The following is a 17382-nucleotide window of genomic DNA, read 5'->3' on the forward strand; positions in this document are numbered from 1 at the left end:
TTTAGAATCTGGTTAATAGTTACTTGATAAACATCATTTTTCAGGTTTTTCCTCCCTCTGCTACAGTATCTTACTCTCAGTATCTTTTTTGTATTTCTTGACTTTTTTCTCTTTCTGGTCAATAAGTCTAATACTTTTTACTTTAAGGTCAGTTTTTTTTGGCCTATCTATAGGCACTGTTAGCCATGTCTTTCTTCTTGATGGTCTCTCCTTCCTAGGTTTCTCTTGATTCTCCTGCATCTGCCTTCCCTGACTCTTCTTCCATCCCTTACTGACGGTGTTTACCAAGGATTTTCCTTGGCCTGCTTCTTTCTTTGACCCTCATTTAAACCTTTCCCTTCAGCTGCAGACCTCGTCTGCTTCTCCAGCTCTACTGCTATTCCATTCTTCAGTTGCTTGTTAAACACGACCCACCATCACCTCAAATATGACGTTTAAAATGTCCCCATTTTTTATCAAACTTAAGTTTCTTCCTGTGGATTTGTTGCTAAGTACTCTCATCTTTCCGATCACCTAGAGGTAAAACCTCAACATTTCTTTGAATTTTTTTCCCCTTTTGTTTGCCACATCTAATTAGTTGCCAAGTCTAATAATTTTAATCTCCATGACATCTCGCTTCTTTCTTTTTCCCCATTTCTTTTTTTTTTTTAATTTTAGCTTTATTCTTTAATGAACTCCCAAGCACTCAGATTCCCATTTCTACTGTGACTGTTCTGATTCGGGCCCTGGTTTCAGTCAGTCTTTTGCAGTGACTCTCCCACAAACTTCCTAATGTAGAACTGTAGAAAGAGCATGGGCTCTGCAGTCAGATAGACCTAAGTGCTAATTGTGAAGATGGCCGTTCTGGCTGTCTGACTTATGTAAAATAATTTAATCTTAATTTACAGATGAGAAAGTTTAGGCACAGAAAAGTTAGTCATTCCAGTTCAGTCACAGAGAAGTTAGTCATTTCTACCTCATGAAGTATGCCATTCTGAAGGGTAAATGGGACAATGTGTGCTTAGTGAGAAGGTACTCAGAAAAATATTATTTCTCCCTCCCTTACTTTTGATCTCTTTACAACCCATTAATAGATGAATCTTCTTTAAGTATAACCTTCATCATATGAGAATCTTGTTCTTCAGTGGTTCCCCACTGTCTAATTTTCCATAATTCTTAGCCTAGAATTGTATACTATCTATCAATTTGTGTCCACCTCCCTTTTCTGACCATATTTCTCCCCACTTGTCACAAACATCACTTTGAGCCAAACCAAACCAAACCACTAGCAATGCCCTATAGCAGAATGGCTGAGAACATGAATTCCAGAATCATCTAAATCCCAGTTCACGTACTTACTTTGTGCCCGTGAGTAAATTATGTAATGTCCCTAAACCTTTCCTATTCTGGGGGGTGGGGGGGAACCCAGGATAATTATAGTGCCTACTGCATTGGGTTGTTGGAAGGATAAAGTGAGACCAAGTATATAAAGCACTTGGTGCCTGGCGTGTTGAGAACAGTCACTGTTGATAGAAGTAGTAGTTGTTGATGCTGTTGTTACTCGTTTCTCCCATTTCCATCTCCATCACATTCACATTCTTTACTCTGCATGGAATGCATTTCTTCCCCTTTGTACCTGACTACATTTTATCTGTCTTCAAAGATCTTTCCTGGTTCTGGACCACCCTCCCCCTACTTTTGTCTTTCCACTTCATCATTCCTTGCCTCTTTTAGCTTAGAATGCTTATCACTTTCATATACTTATCTGTTTTATCTCTTTTATAAAAGACTAGAAGTGCCTTGAGGGCAGAATATGTAATTCAATTTTTGTATCTTCTAAAGCATAGCATCTTGCACAGAACCATGCCAGAAAGTATTTACTGAATAAATATATTAATTTACTGTAACCAATAGCTCTTTGGTTCCTTTGGTTCCAAGGGGTTTATTCTTACTTCTTTAGGAACTTTTGCAGAGTCTCCATAAACCATTGGTACATTTTCAGAAACATTTAATTTTGTTATCGACATGCCATCCTTGGGTTCAAGAAGACTAAAGAAAAGACTTTGTAGCAGAAGGCAATAATAACAAAAGCAAAACAAAAACTGACCAGGTGACACTGCTTTGGATTCAGCAAAATTATTGTTTTTCTACAGTGCCTCTCTCATTTGTTATTGTTACAAATACTGTACACCGAATATTATAGTACCTAGAATGGTGCCAAATTAAGCATTTTTGGATAATAGTGGATCTAAAATCTGTTTTACTGAAGTAAAAAAAATAGCATAAATAGTTAATACATTAAAATGTGGTTAAATATCTAGTTCAGCTTGTTAAAATGAGAAATTATTCTTAAGGAATGTCACCTTCTTATGTTGTGGGCAGATGGAATATTCTCTTGATAACTTCTCAAGGTACAAGCCACAGAACCTGGGAAGTGGGTGGGGGTGGAAGTAGGGGAATCTCTAGAATTTCTTCCCCACAGTGATTTGGCACAACACCAGCCGTCCCTCAGCAAAGGTGTACTGTGTTCTTGTTAAAGGAGACTTATGCTTTTTAAAGGCTTTTATGCTTTTAAATGTATAGACCAATTAGATAGATTTTTAAATCGTGAAATTTTTTTTGTTCACTGATATAACACTTGGAAGCAATATTGAATAGTGACATTTAATTTTCTATTGTCATATTAAAATATCAAGGAAATTGATTGAGAGCAGGCAGCTTGGGCACCAGAGAAGTTTAAGAAAATGTTATATAAGCACTTTCTGCTGAACTTGTGGAATAAATACTTTTTTGTGATATGTAGATTCTTGTGTTTTTATAACTGTTTAGGGAAGGTGTTCTGCTGTAATGGCGGAATATAAGTTGCAGAGATTTAAACCTGCCCTTATATTAATGTTCCACCTCATTAACTTAATTGTTAGGGCATTTACACTTCAGTGATTTAAATAAAATACTCTAAATGTGATTCTGTTGTCTTCTCTTTCCTTCTGTCTCCCGTTTGAGGTCTAGATGATTATGTATTTAATTTTGTGTTTTCATGTAGACCCTGTTGTTAATTCCATTAAGCGTAAGATAATGATGAAGGGAAGCTATTGTATAACCTTTATGCTGCCGAAGCCCTGGAAGATAAGGGAATGTATTTATGAAAATAAAATGGTCACTTCTTCAGCTGGTGTTTTATCATTTTTACCTTCCAGTATTATTCAGAGGACCAGGAACTTCATAGCTGTAAGACTCCATTCTGTTTTGGAGTTCAGATTGCTGATTATATATGAGCTTTCACATGTATCCGGTGATATTTATAGCCCTAGAACCCAGATAAGGGAAAGTTTTGCTTAAAAGTAAGCTATGTTTGTACTTAAAAATGTTTCCTAAGCATTTTCAGAAAAAGTACGATTATGCAATGAATTTCCAAGCAAAGTCACCTTTACAGATACTTTCACCTACTTGCAAACAGTAGACATATTTACGCAGTAAGGTTTTTTCCAAATGATTTACTGCCAGTTGTGAGCATCCCTTAGCACTGTCTATCCCAAATGCAAGTTACATGTCTTTGCTAAAAACGTAGAGAAAGGCCAGATGCAATGTCTCATGCCTGTAATACCAGCACTTTGGGAGGCCAAGGCCAGAGGATCACTTGAGGCCGGGAGTTCAAGACCAGCTTGGGCAACATAGTGAGACCCTGTCTCTAAAAAATTCAAGAAAAAAATAGCCAGGCACGGTGGCACATGCTTGTAATTGTAGATAGTCGGGAATCTGAGGCACGAGGGTCGCTTGAGCCCTTGAGTTTGAGGCTTGTAGTGAGCTGTGATCATGACCCTGTCTCAAAAAAAAGAAAAAGAAAAAAAAGAGAAAAATAAGTTAATTTTTCAGGGAAATGAAGCTTTTATGTTGTCACCATTTTTCATTTTATAACAGTATTTAATTGTGAATATATGGTGTTAAATAATTCTATGAAGTATCTGCTTGACCCATTTAAGTTGAGCAGTGAATTTCTGTTTTACATAAGTTCATCTTTGTGAGGTATTGGTGTTCATTTCTAACTATTTCTTTTATTTTCCAGCTCACCAGCGACTGGAACCAGCAACTCTGTCAGGGATTGTAGGATTTATCCTTAGTCTTTTATGTGGAGCTCTGAATTTAATTCGAGGCTTTCATGCTATAGAAAGTCTCCTGCAGGTACTGTGCTATTTTTGCAATTTCAGTTGACTGTGCCTTTTCATTCTACTTGTTACATAATTGATTTGAATTGGATTGGGTATTAGTATAATTTACAGTGCATGCTCAAAATCTATGTTTTTTTATATCTGCTTTAGCCTCCTTCTGAAAACACTGGTTGGCTTTTTTGATTCCATGGGCACCTGTTTATTTATCATCTGCTCTTTAGGAGGCACTATTTATAGGCACCCTGGGGACCCCAAGATGTGTGTGACATAGGCCTTGCAGTCTCGTAACTGAAAGTTGAACTGGGGAGTCAAGGAACTAATTGCCAAATACACAGAATTGGGAAGGGGGAGAGGTCAGTATATCAGGATTGGAGAAGGAAGGTTTTGTGGAGGAGAGTTGAGCTGGCCCTGGAAAGATCTGACCAGACAAAGAGCAGTGGAAGAATGAAGAGGGCACACGTGGGCTGTGTTTGTTCCACTTCTGTTTATTCCCTCCTTAGTTCATCTGCTCCTTTTTCTTTTTTTGTTAGTGGCTTCTTAAAACTTGAGCTTCCTAGAAAACCACAAATTTATTCAGATATTGCTAGCTATTTCATTTTCAAGTGGAGTTCCTTTCAGAAGCTATCGCTATCAGAATATACTAATTTTTTCTCATGTTTTTTGTAAACTTTTTGAAATTTTCTTTAAGTTTAGCATATTTGAGACTGCATAGCTTTCCTTTCCCTTATTTCTATTCACTTTCTCTGAAGAACTGTTGACCTTCCCACATTATGAATCAGTCCTCTTTTTTTGGTCAGCAGTAAGTGCAGAATACGATTTGTAAAAATCCACTCAGCATACTTTATATTCTGTTTTTAAATTGCTGTTAGTTTGGGGACCCCTCAGAGGGTATCTTTCTGCATCCGTTTAGCCATGTAAAGCCAACAGCAGATGACATCACAGGTTCCAGCAGCAGAGCTGTTCCTAAAGGAGATGGACAGGACTTCTTATGACTTCCTAGTTCCTCTTCCAAACACCCTTTGCCCACAGGTTAAAGCTCCTCTCCTCTTTTAGGCACAGGACAGCTGGCTGCCGTCCCTTGGCCGTTCTGTTTCCTGTCCCCACACCACATCAGATTTATTCCAGCAGGAGTTCAGTTTTCAGCTGTTTAGATGACCTAACAAAAAGAAGAAACAAAGGCAATTTGGAGACTGCTGATAGGAAAAGCTTATAAATAAGATACTCTTTTTTTTTTTTTTGTACTCATTGTAGTAGAAATAACAGTAGTATAGGAGTATGAAGAGTTGTTGGTGAAGCAGGCTTGGGCTTGGGTAGAGAAAATCTTGACCCCCACAGAGCCTCACTATCTTTGACTTATAAAACAGTATACAAGTTATGGAACCTGGGGCTTAGACTGTGTTACCTTTAAGTTAAAATTCAAACAAGGCTATTGTATTTCACAAAACCAGTTTAAGGGAACAATAATTTATTTCATTTCAGGCACTCAGATATTATATCCCTCCTCTTCTTGGGCTGATTTCCTTCTTCTCCTCTGATTTAAAACTTAAAAACTGAGGAAAGTAGTATAAATTACAGCTTTCGTGCTTTTGAGATACTGCAACAGGCTAAAGCCTACCTTGTTTCCTAATTGTTCCTTGTCTTCCCTCTGATCAGTAGTGTCTCTGGCTCATTGCAGTTGATAGAGTTTTAGGTTTCAGAAGAACAATAATCTTATTAAACTAATTACCACTTAAGTGTAACTGACTGGTAGCTCTGAGATTTCTCAGCCTATTATACATTTTAAAAAGACAGCTTTACAGACCATGAATATAGATACAAAATCCTCAACAAAATACTGTCAAATTGTATCCAACAATGTGCAAAAATAATTAACACCACAACCAGGTGGAATTTATCCCAGGTATGCAGGGCTAGTCACCATTAGAAGCCAATTAATCCATCACATCAACAGGCTAAAGAAGAAAAATCACATGATCATATCAGTAGGTACAGAAAAAGCATTTGACAAAATCCAAACCCTATCCATCATAAAAACTTGGAGCAAACTAGGAATAAAGGGAAACATCCTCAATTTGATAAAGAACATCTATTGAAAGAACCTACAGCTAACATCATCTTTAATGATGAGAAACTAGATGCTTCCCCCTAAGACCAGGAACAGGGCAAGGATGTCCCCACTTACCACTCTGTCCAACATCATACTGGAAGTTCTAGTTGATGCAATAAGATGAGGATAGGAAATAAAAGATACACAGATTAGGAAGGAAAAAATAAAGCTGTCTTTGTTCACAGATGACATGACTAAGTAGGATATTGTTAATTCTTTTTCTATGTAGAATATGCCCAAAATCAACAACAATAGCAAAAGCCTGGAATTAATAAGTAATTATTAGCAAGATTGCAGGATATGAGGTTAATATACAAAACTCAATTGCTTTCCTATATACCTACAAAGAATTAAAATTTGAAATTAAAAATGCAATACCATTTATAGTGACACCAAACAAAAAGAGACATTTCAGAGTAAATCTAACAATGTATATACAAGATCTTCATGAGGAAAATGATAAAGCTGATCAAATAAATCCAAGAAGATCTAAATAAATGGAGAGATATTCCATGTTTATAGACAGGAAGACTCAATATTGTTTAGGTGTCATTTCTTCCCAACTTGGTCTATAGATTCAATACAATCCCAATCAAAATTTCAAGTTATTTTGTGGATATTAACAGTGATTCTAAAGTTCATATGGAAAAGCAAGGTCCCGGTGTATAGGGAAAAACAGACTGTTTGCTTCTGTACTCTCAGGATTCTCAATACTTCCAGAACTTCATTTTTGACACCAGATGTGTGGGATGTTTTCTCACAAATTCCCCAGTACCAGCTAGGTATCCCTTAATTCAAATCACTTTTAACACTGTCTGCCTGGAGTTAATCCAGACGTCACAGGTAAAGAGTTCAGTCCCACAAGAATGCCCCCATCTCAGATGCTAGTTGCAAGTTCAGGTTGTCACCAATTGGAAGTTCCCACAACCCCCTCCTTGGATTCAATAATCTACTAGAATGGTTCACAGAACTCAGGGAAATATGTTTACTGGTTTATTATAAAGGAAATTACAAAGAATAAAGGTGAATAGCCATGAAGAGGTACATAGGGGAAGGTCTGAAAGAGTCCTGAGCACAGGAACTTCTATCCTCATGGAGCTGGAGTGTATCACCTTCCTGGCACATGGCACCCACCCAGAAGCTCTGTGAACCCCATCTTTTAGGGATTTTTATGGAGGGTTCTTCATATAGGCATGATTGATTATTAATTCAATCTCTAGTTTCTCTCCCCTCCCCGGAGGGTGGGAGTAGGACTTAAAGTTATTAGCTTCTAATCATGGCTTGGTCTTTGTGGTAACCAGCCCCCATCTAGGATCTCACCAAGAATTGCCTGATTAGCATAAAAGATGCTCTTATAACCTGGGAAACTCCAAGGGATTTAGGAGTTCTGTGTCAGATACTGTTTCTTTATCATATTATATATATATTTGAGATGGAGTCTCGTCCTGTCACCCAGGCTGGAGTGCAATGGCATGGTTTCGGCTCACTGCAGCCTCTGCCTCCCAGGTTCAAGTGATTCTCCTGCCCCAGCCTCCTGAGTAGCTGGGATTACAGACGTGCATCACCATGCCCGGCTAATTTTGTATTTTTAGTAGAGATGGGGTTTCACCATGTTAGGCTGGTCTCGAACTCCTAACCTCTAGTGATCCGCCCACCTTGGCCTCCCAAAGTGCTGGGATTACAGGTGTGAGCCACCTTGCCCAGCCTCAGATGCTCTTATCACTCAAGAAATTACAAAGGTTTCAGTAGCTCTGTGTCAACACCAGGGTCAATGACCACATATAGGGAACAAAACAAAAAAGACCAAATATGGAAACAAGAGTCTCCTAGCACGTTTATTTACAAGAGTTTTAGGAGCTCTGTGTCAGGAATCAGGGGCAGAGGGGAGAAGAAAAATATATGGAACTCTCTGCTTAATTTTCTGTAGACCTAAAACTGCTCTTAAAAAGTCTATTTTAAAAATCCATCATTAAAACACAGACTTTCTCCATAATAAGAAGTTGGAGGGGCTGGGCATGGTGGCTTGCACCTGTAATCCCAGCACTTTGGGAGGCCGAGGCAGGTGGATCATGAGGTCAAGAGCTCGAGACCATCCTGGCCAACATGGTGAAACCCCGTCTCTACTAAAAATACAAAAATTAGCTGGGTGTGGTGGCGCACGCCTGTAGTCCCAGCTATTTGGGAGGCTGAGGCAGGAGAATTGCTTGAACCTGGAAGGCGGAGGTTGCAGTGAGCTGAGATCACGCCACTGCACTCTTAGCCTGGCAACAAAGCGAGACTCCGTCTCAAAAAAAAGAAAAAAAAGTTGGAGGAAAACTGGAAAGGGAGGAATGTTCTCACTCTGGGTTTTGATATTCTTTAGTTAGGTGTTGCTCCACTTGGCAGTTACAGTAGAACCTGTTGTGCCCAGCCCACTCTAAGGAAGCAGAGGATTGGGGCTTCTCTTCCTATGGAGGGACTGAGTCTTCCCCTACACACAGGCCAGGTGAGGATAGTAAAGCCCCAGCCATAATGGAGCCTGAAATCAGGAATTCATGTTTCAAGGTTACATGTACAAATGTATGCCTTCTCAGAACAATGGCCATTTTGAGAAAGCCAGTGAGAGACAGCCAGACCAGGTCCTCTGGCCTAGCACCCACTAGTCCCTGCCAGGTCAGCCCAAGTCTCCTCACCTAGGATAGCTTGGTGGAATAACAATGTATTTTAATTTGCATAAAGAAACTCTGGAAAGATAAGAGACTAATGAACATGTTAGGAACTGGACAGATGGAAAATCGAGTGGGAATGAGACTTTTCCTGGTATATGTTTATGTGTATTTTTTTATATGTTATTTTTAATTTTTGAATCATGAATATTTCACCCACATATTAAATAAATATTTATTAGCACCTCTTATGTAAGCAGAAAAAAAGACAACTTTTGTTAACTTAATTAGTAGATTTTTAAGCAACAAACATTTCAAGCAAAGTAAAGGTAAATATTTTTGTGGGGGAGCCTGAATATTTTGCAGGGCATTGCAACTTCTTCCTGCCCCATGTTAGATTTCAGTTTCCCTAGAAACTTAAAGAGATTTTTTTGTTTTTTTTGTTTATTTAAAACAGTTCATCACAACTATGGTGGTGGAGTGTGAAAGAAGCGTGGGGTATAAGTTATGAATGGGGAAAAGGTTAGAGTGGTCCTTTTTATTAGCAGGTCATTTATAATTTGGGAACTCTGTGTGTAGGCTTGTATGTTTCCGATGGTTGATACAGAATCCTTTCTTTTGTCTTAGACTAAATTACTCCGACATTTCTTGCTTACCTGATGCAGGGAACTGTAAATTGGTTCATATGGGATTCTTAGCTATCTGGAAAATGAGGGCATTGGTACCTGCCTCTGTGTTCCCTTAGCACTTAAAGTCTTTGTTCTGCCATAACCCATACACATAACCCTGAAGTATTCCACATACGCTCATTTAGTAGCTGAGGTTCCTGAGAGAGTGATGCTCAGAGGAGCGAGGAAACAACAGAATGCAAAGTTGGGGATACTGTGGTCCACAAGTAGTTTGTCACTCATAGGTAGTTTTAAAAGATTTTCCAGCAAATTCTGATCCTCTCACCTAAATGAAAATCAGTACCTTTGCAAATCCACTTGACCAAAAGTTAGGAACTCCCATTGCTCCAGTTATTGAGGACTTTATATCTGCATTGAGTACAATGTTCTGGTAAGTGACTGTGCTTGGAAATATTTTTCCTTTCCTTTTCCCACTGTGAAGATAAATGAAGGAGCACTATATAGTGTTAGAATTATCTGCTTTGTAAAGATTCTGTGTCCTAAAAGATGGAATGGATGATAAGTGAACAAAAGGAGAAAATGAAGTGTCAGAATGTAAATGGACACAATGATAAACTTAAGAGCTTTAAACCAGATAGGTTCAGGAGTGCAGACTAGAGTAATTTTCCAAGTACATCCTTCGCCCGACTTAACCCGAAAGAAAATACTTACAAAATTGGGAACCTGAGGTCTCTTACTTTTAATTTTCCCTTATTGAAGTCTCTTTTTATCATTGTTCACAACTTATATTGGATAAAAGATCCTTTTTATTTTCACTAAAGCGATTAGTCTTAAGACATACTCTTAGCCTTCTTTATGGTTGATCATTACATTTTACATTAGGAATAATCTCAAATGTCACTCTAGATAATTTTTGGCTAGTAAAGGTAGAACTTTCTGAGGTAGTCTGCTCTGAAGACTTGAGTGCAAATCCCAGGGCACAGGACTTAAAGTTTTATCTATTTTGAAGTTGCCTACAATGGTGTTATTCATATCACAATGGTGATAGAGGAGGGGGAAGGGCAGTACCCCAGATTGAGTGGGCTTACTGCTTCTCTGATACTTGATTTAAGAGCAAAGGACTTATTTGGGAATTACAATTTTAGATCTGACTGAAAATATGTAGTGTATTTCCTGAGTTTGAGTAATATATAGACATTAAAGTTTACTTTTTTAAAGCCATGAATTCTAAACACTCTTTTTGAATGCTAAAAATGATTGCAACATTTATCTCTAGTATCTTGAAGCTCATTTAAATTTGAGGACCCACATGAATCAACATTCTTTTATGTTATTAATGGTGTTTGAAGATTCAGCACAAGTTTGTTTCTTCCAGATTATTAACTGCCTCATAGAGTGATAGCAAGGGATTTATTCAGATATGTAGCACTGAAGTTTTTCTTGGTGTCTAAGTTTAGACTGGGGAGGCTTAGGACGGGTATAGTTTTTTTAAGTTCATAAGTTTATTTTGGTGTCCACAGTACTATATAAATTAGATTATTTTCACTTCCTAACTTTGCTCTGAGTTTAGAGATGGTAATAAGTTTCTTGTGAATTGATACCTTATGAAGGCATAAGTTTTTATCACATTGGCTTATATTACATGTATTTCTTTAAGGATCAACCTTGAAACAATTACATTAATTAGGCTAATACCAACCTGGAAATAATTTGCATATGGCACATTAGAAAAAAAATGGAATCTTCTGATATCTCAGTAGAAATGCTGACCTGGAAGTTAAGATACCTGGGTCCCATCTGCCAGTAACTTTGTGACCCTACATGGGTTATTTTACCTTCTTGTATCTCATCTTGCAATTCTGCAAGATGAAGGTTTTAGACTACATAAGCCCAGGGACCATTTCTTAGGTCTTAGGACAGACAGTCTAAGATTTCTCTGATTCTAAAATTGTTTGTAAAAGCTTCTACAAAGCAGAAGTCATCAACTTGCTTTTATTTCTTATCTTCTTTCCCATAGACTTGTTAATACCTTTTAAAGAAATTAGTCCCTGCTGGCCAGGCACGGTGGCTCATGCTTGTAATCCCAGCACTTTGGGAGGCCAAGGCAGGTGGATCATGAGGTCAGGAGTTCGAGACCAGCCTCGCCAAGAGCCCAGCCTGGTCAATATGGTGAAACCCCATCTCTACTAAAAATACAAAAATTAACTGGGCGCGGTGGCAGGTGCCTGTAATCCCAGTTACTCGGGAGGCTGAGGCAGGAGAATTGCTTGAATCTGGGAGGCGGAGGTTGTAGTGAGCCGAAGATCGTGCCATTGCACTCTAGCCTGGGTAACAGAGCAAGACTCCATCTCAAAAAAAAAAGAAAGAAATTATGTCCCTGCTAATACTTAACAGAACTTTTTCATTTATTTAGTGACATATCTATGCTAAGATGTGGTGCCTACTTTCTTTCAAAAGAAATAAAAGTTTTTTCTGATTATATGCTAATTCATTGTTAAAGAATTAGGGGATCATACAAGACAGTGCCATGAAATAGAAGATAATAAAGATTAAATAACATTAAAAAATGGAGAAAGAAAATAAAGTTAGAAATAAATAAACTAAAAATAACATAAAAAAGAGTTGGGGGAAATGTATAAAGAATAAAAATTATCCCCAGATTTTCATACATGTACATGTATCCATTATGTCCTTTTTTTCACTTAATATTAAAAAGTAAATATTCCCTAATTATTATAAACATTTTTATAATATCCTCCTAATACATTGTGTGGCCATTATATGAGGCTTTTGTTTACCTTCATCCTCATCTTTTTTTTTTTTCTTAAAGAGACAGGGTCTCGCTATGTTGGCCAGGTTGGTCTTAAACTCCTGGCCTCAAGCACTTTTCCCACCTTGGCTTCCCAAAGTGCTAAGATCATAGCATGAGCCACAGCCCCTGGCCCCATCCTCATCTTTAAAAGAAAATGTCCTTTATTTGTTTTCAGAGCAATACATTGGTACTCTAGTATCCCCTAAAGGTGAATAGTGACATTCATAAAAATTTGTATTGGAACTCCTTACCTCTGCCCTCTTCTTCCTCTCCTCTGCCTTCCTTCCTGTCTGTGTTTCCCCACCCCTGTCCACTCCCACTTTTGTTCCTGTTCCTAACCTCTGCCCACCTTCCAACCTCTGGCTATTCCTTCACCTACATTTCATCTGCTATCTGCTGCTTCCCTACTGGCTCGTTTCCCTCAGCCCTGCTGTTCTTTAAAAAGCAAACAATAACAAAACCAAAAAAGCCTCTTTACATATGCTCTCTTCTAATTTTTTGAGAGAGTAGACTACGTTTGTTGTCTTGTTCCTTTACCCTCTATTTCTTTTTTTTTTTTTTTAAGTTCTAGGGTACATGTGCACAACATGCAGGTTTGTTACATATGTATACATGTGCCATGTTGGTGTGCTGCACCCATTAACTCGTCATTTACATTAGGTATATCACCTAATGATATCCCTCCCCCCATCCCCATCCCACGACAGACCCCGGTGTATGATGTTCCCCTTCCTGTGTCCAAGTGTTCTCATTGTTCAGTTCTCACCTATAAGTCTTAGTCTATTATGATCTCTTTTCTGCTCCTGTAATTCTCAGATATCCACCATTAAGCTCACCAGTATCCTTTCAATTGCCAAATACAGCAGATACTCTTTAGAGTCTCATCTTATGTACCCTCTCTCCTCATCTATCATTATGTTCTTCCTTTTAAACATTTCCTTGTTTAATTTCAAAAAATGAATTTTGTTTCAGGAAACATAGACACAAATCATTGTTAATAGTTTAATGTATTTACATTTTTCTTCTTGGCAAATCTCTCATCCGTTCATTTTTATGAAACTGGTTTTTGTTTTGTTTTGTTGTTTCCCTCTTTCTCTTCCTATTCCTCAGTTTATTTGAACAACTTACTTCCTCCACCTGTCCTTTATATAGTGGCATTCTCCAGTATTCTGTCCTTGGCTTTATATTCTTCCAACTCCATGCCTTCTTCTTGGTTACTTTCATAATGGCCTTTTTGAAAAAATACACATACATATATACATACACACACACACACACACACACACACACAGTAAAATATGCACATGAAAATTTTCAAAGCCTATAAGAGTTGATATTTTCACAGAAAAGTAATTGCCTCCCAATTTTCTTCCTCAGAGTCATCCTTCTAGGGAGATTATGTGCCTATGCTAGTATATAGGTATTTATATATTTACTTATGCAATTATTCTTTTAAAAATTTTTATAGAAATGATAGCATACTCAATACTAATTTGCATCTTTTTAAGTCAAAATATGTAGGAGTTTATTTCACATCAGTACACAGAGATCTATTCTTTTTAGTGGCCGCATGACTTTTTATTAAATATTTGCGTTTTCCTTTCGCTGCACCACATAACATCTTATTTTGAAAGAATTCAAACTTACAGAAAAGTTTAAAGAACAGCAGAATTAACATCCACCCCATATACCTACCTACCATTTTCCTTTCTTCTTTCTTTTTTTTTTTTACTGAGTCATTTGAAAGTTAATACTGTAGGTATCATCTCAGTTTATTCCAAAATTGAATTCAATATGTATGTCTTAAGGGCTAAGATATTCTTTTACGTAATCATAATACCTTAATCACACCAAATAATTTAACATTAGTATAGTATTACCTAATAGAAAATCTATTCAAATTTGCACAGTTGCCCCCAGAATGTTCTATATAGTGTTTTGTTCCTCTCTCGAATCTAGGAGCTAATCAAGAATTGAGATTTTTATTTGGTTGTCATAGGCCTTTCATTTAACTACTATTAGAAGACTTCCAAGTTAGATCTCTGGATCAACCTCTTTCCTGAAGCAGACTGAAGTATCTGCTAAATATAATTATTTGGATGTCCCACTAGCAGCTCTAGAATAGCATGTCCCACAGTGAGCTCAATATTTTCTGCTCTTGAATTACTTTTCTTCCTATACGCCCAACTTAGTGCATGGTGTCATTCACACGTTGCCTAAACAAGAAGCCTCTGAGTCACCTTAATCTCCTCCCTCTTTGACACTGTACACACTACTTCCTTTGCCTTTGATTATCTTCCTACCTTGCCTACCTGGTTCAGCCTTTAAGACCCAGGTTAAGCTTTACTCCCTCTAGGAAGTCTTCCCTGGCCTTTCTTTTTTCTCTATGCAGAATTAGATGTGTCTCCATTGGGCTCCCTTAGTATCCTCTACACGCACCTGTGCCATCAGTTATCACTTTGGGTGGTAATTATTGACTTATATATCTGCCTTCTTAATTAGAGTGACCTCCTTAAATTGGTGTGGACATAACTCTTTTCTTTTTGTTTCTTTTTTTTGTTTGTTTGAGATGGAGTTTCGCTCTGTCACCCAGGCTGGAGTGCAGTGGTGCAATCTCGGCTCACTCAAGCTCCACCTCCCAGGTTCACACCATTCTCCTGCCTCAGCCTCCCGAGTAGCTGGGACTACAGGCTCCCACCACCATGCCTGGCTAATTTTTTGTATTTTTAGTAGAGACAGGGTTTCACCGTGTTAGCCGGGATGGTCTCGATATCCTGACTTCATGATCTGCCCACCTCGGCCTCCCAAAGTGCTGGGATTACAGGCATGAGCCACTGCGCTGGCCTGACTTAACTCTTTTCTGTACTAGGGATAGTAACAAAGTACCTGGTTTGTAAATGCTTAATAAATATTTATTAAATGGAATAATATGCTAGTAGACAGTCTTTTCTTTATCAATTAAAGATTTTTTAAATGACGCAGACAGTAACCCCAGGGAGAGAGGAGTTAGTGAATGTTTCTGAGTACTTACTATGTACCAGTTACTTTTCTTTGTATTTGCAAATGTTATTTCACTTAATCTCTACAATTTTTATTTTTCAAAAGAGGAAATTAAAGTTAAATAAGTGTCCCAGATTATAAGTAAAGATTTGAACCCAAGTCTGACTGACTCTAGAAATATGCTCCTAAGTGTTTTAAAGGCATTTAAGGCCAGACACAGTGGCTCACGCCTGTAATCCCAACACTTTCGGAGGCCAAGGCAGGCAGATCACTTGAAGTCAGGAGTTCAAGATCAGCCTGGCCAACCTGATGAAACCCCACTCTCTACTAAAAAATACAAAAATTGGCCAGGCATGGTGGTGGGCACCTGTAATCCCAGCTACTTAGGGGGCTGAGGCAGGAGAATTGCTTGAACCTGGGAAGCAGAGGTTGCAGTGAGCCAAGGTCACGCCACTGCACTCCAGCCTGGGTGATAGAACGAGACTCAGTCTCGAAAGAAAGAAAGAAAGAAAGAGGCCGGGCGCAGTGGCTCACGCCTGTAATCCCAGCACTTTGGGAGGCCGAGGCAGGCGGATCACAAGGTCAGGAGATCGAGACCATCTTGGCTAACACAGTGAAACCCCATCTCTACTAAAAATACAAAAAAACGTAGCTGGGCATGGTGGCACGCACCTGTAGTCCCAACTACTCTGGAGGCTGAGGCAGGAGAATCGCTTGAACCTGGGAGGCGGAGGTTGCAGTGAGCCAAGATCGCGCCACTGCACTCCAGCCTGGGTGACAGAGCAAGACTCCATCTCATTAAAAAAAAAAAAGAAGGAAGGAAAAGAGAGAAAGAAAAGAAAGTGATTAAGAGAGTTACAAAGTCTAAATTTAGAGAAAAATACAGTATCCAATTGTAGGACAATAAATTATGGTATATCCCCAACAATTAAAGGTTATATAATCATTACAAATTGTGTGGTTGAGGAATATTTACTGTCTTGGGAAAGTGTTTATGTAGTAATGTGAAGTACTAAAAAGTAGTATATAAAAGTATCTATTTTTTAAAATGTGTCTACATACACAGAAAAGACTGGAAGGAAATACATGAAAGGGTTGGCAGTAATTTTCCCAGAGTTGTGGCATTTATAGGTTATATTAATTTCTTCTTTGTATAATCTGTATTTTCCAGATTCTCTACAATGAACATGAACTTTTATAATCAGAAAAAAAGGTCATTTAAAAAGTAAAAGACTAAAGAAAAAATAAGCAGAACTTATTTAAGGTTTTAGAATTATTAAACTGGAAAGGTTTCGTGTTGACCTTCCTTGCCTCTGGGGTGCAACTGACCTGAGCATCCCAGACAGATGCGTGGTTCCTATTTTAAGATCTTCTCACTAGGATAAGCCAGCTTTCCTCTGCCTTACAGTCAGTTCTGTTGCCTAATAACCAGTGCAAAAGGAATTTTTCCTTTATACTATTTTATGAAGAAATGATGAGATACTCTTCTATGTCTTGTGGAAATTTTCATTGTATAAAGAGATTTTTTTTCTCTCTAATATAAGAAAAGGGCCAAATTAATGTTCCTGCCTGGAAGAAAAATAAATGTAATGCTCCTGCCCGGACTTTATGTTTTACTATATAAAAACATTGAAAGAAGTTGATAATGTAGATATTTAAGAAGAACCAAAAAGGAATAGGAAAGCATGGGTTGTTACATGTCTCCATTAGTTTTCTTTTCCGAGACATTCTATGCATGAGGTACCTCCGTTTTTCCTCTGGGTGGCTGTTTTTCTAGCATGACATGCAAGACTGATTAGTCTTAATTTTTCTCGTTGGGATTTAGCACACTCTAGTGGACAGTAGCTTTTCAGTTTTCACAGTTTTTTAAAAAAATCGTATCAAATTACTTTATTGGACAATTCAGTGATATACCTACTAGCAGTAAAGTTTGTCAGTATTTGAGTCAAGTAATGACCCTAGTGAGCCGGAGTAACTTTGTCAGCCACTGGGGTGTTGTACATTTGTATATGATTTTTTTAGCAGTAGGAGAGGCTTTTAACAT

At 38.0% G+C, this 17382-nt stretch overlaps 1 protein-coding gene across 1 annotated transcript in view; it reads left to right on the plus strand.

The window, feature by feature from the left end:
- Positions 1 to 17382, plus strand: part of SEC22A (SEC22 homolog A, vesicle trafficking protein) — a 70798-nt gene that overhangs the window by 39209 nt on the left and 14207 nt on the right. The window contains exon 5 of the mRNA XM_004091743.3: positions 4043 to 4158. Coding sequence (XP_004091791.1) covers positions 4043 to 4158 — 116 coding nt within the window. The remainder of the gene's footprint in view (positions 1 to 4042; positions 4159 to 17382) is intronic.

This window comes from Nomascus leucogenys, chromosome 21 (genome assembly GCF_006542625.1).
Source record: "Nomascus leucogenys isolate Asia chromosome 21, Asia_NLE_v1, whole genome shotgun sequence".
NCBI classification, from domain to species: Eukaryota; Metazoa; Chordata; class Mammalia; order Primates; family Hylobatidae; genus Nomascus; species Nomascus leucogenys.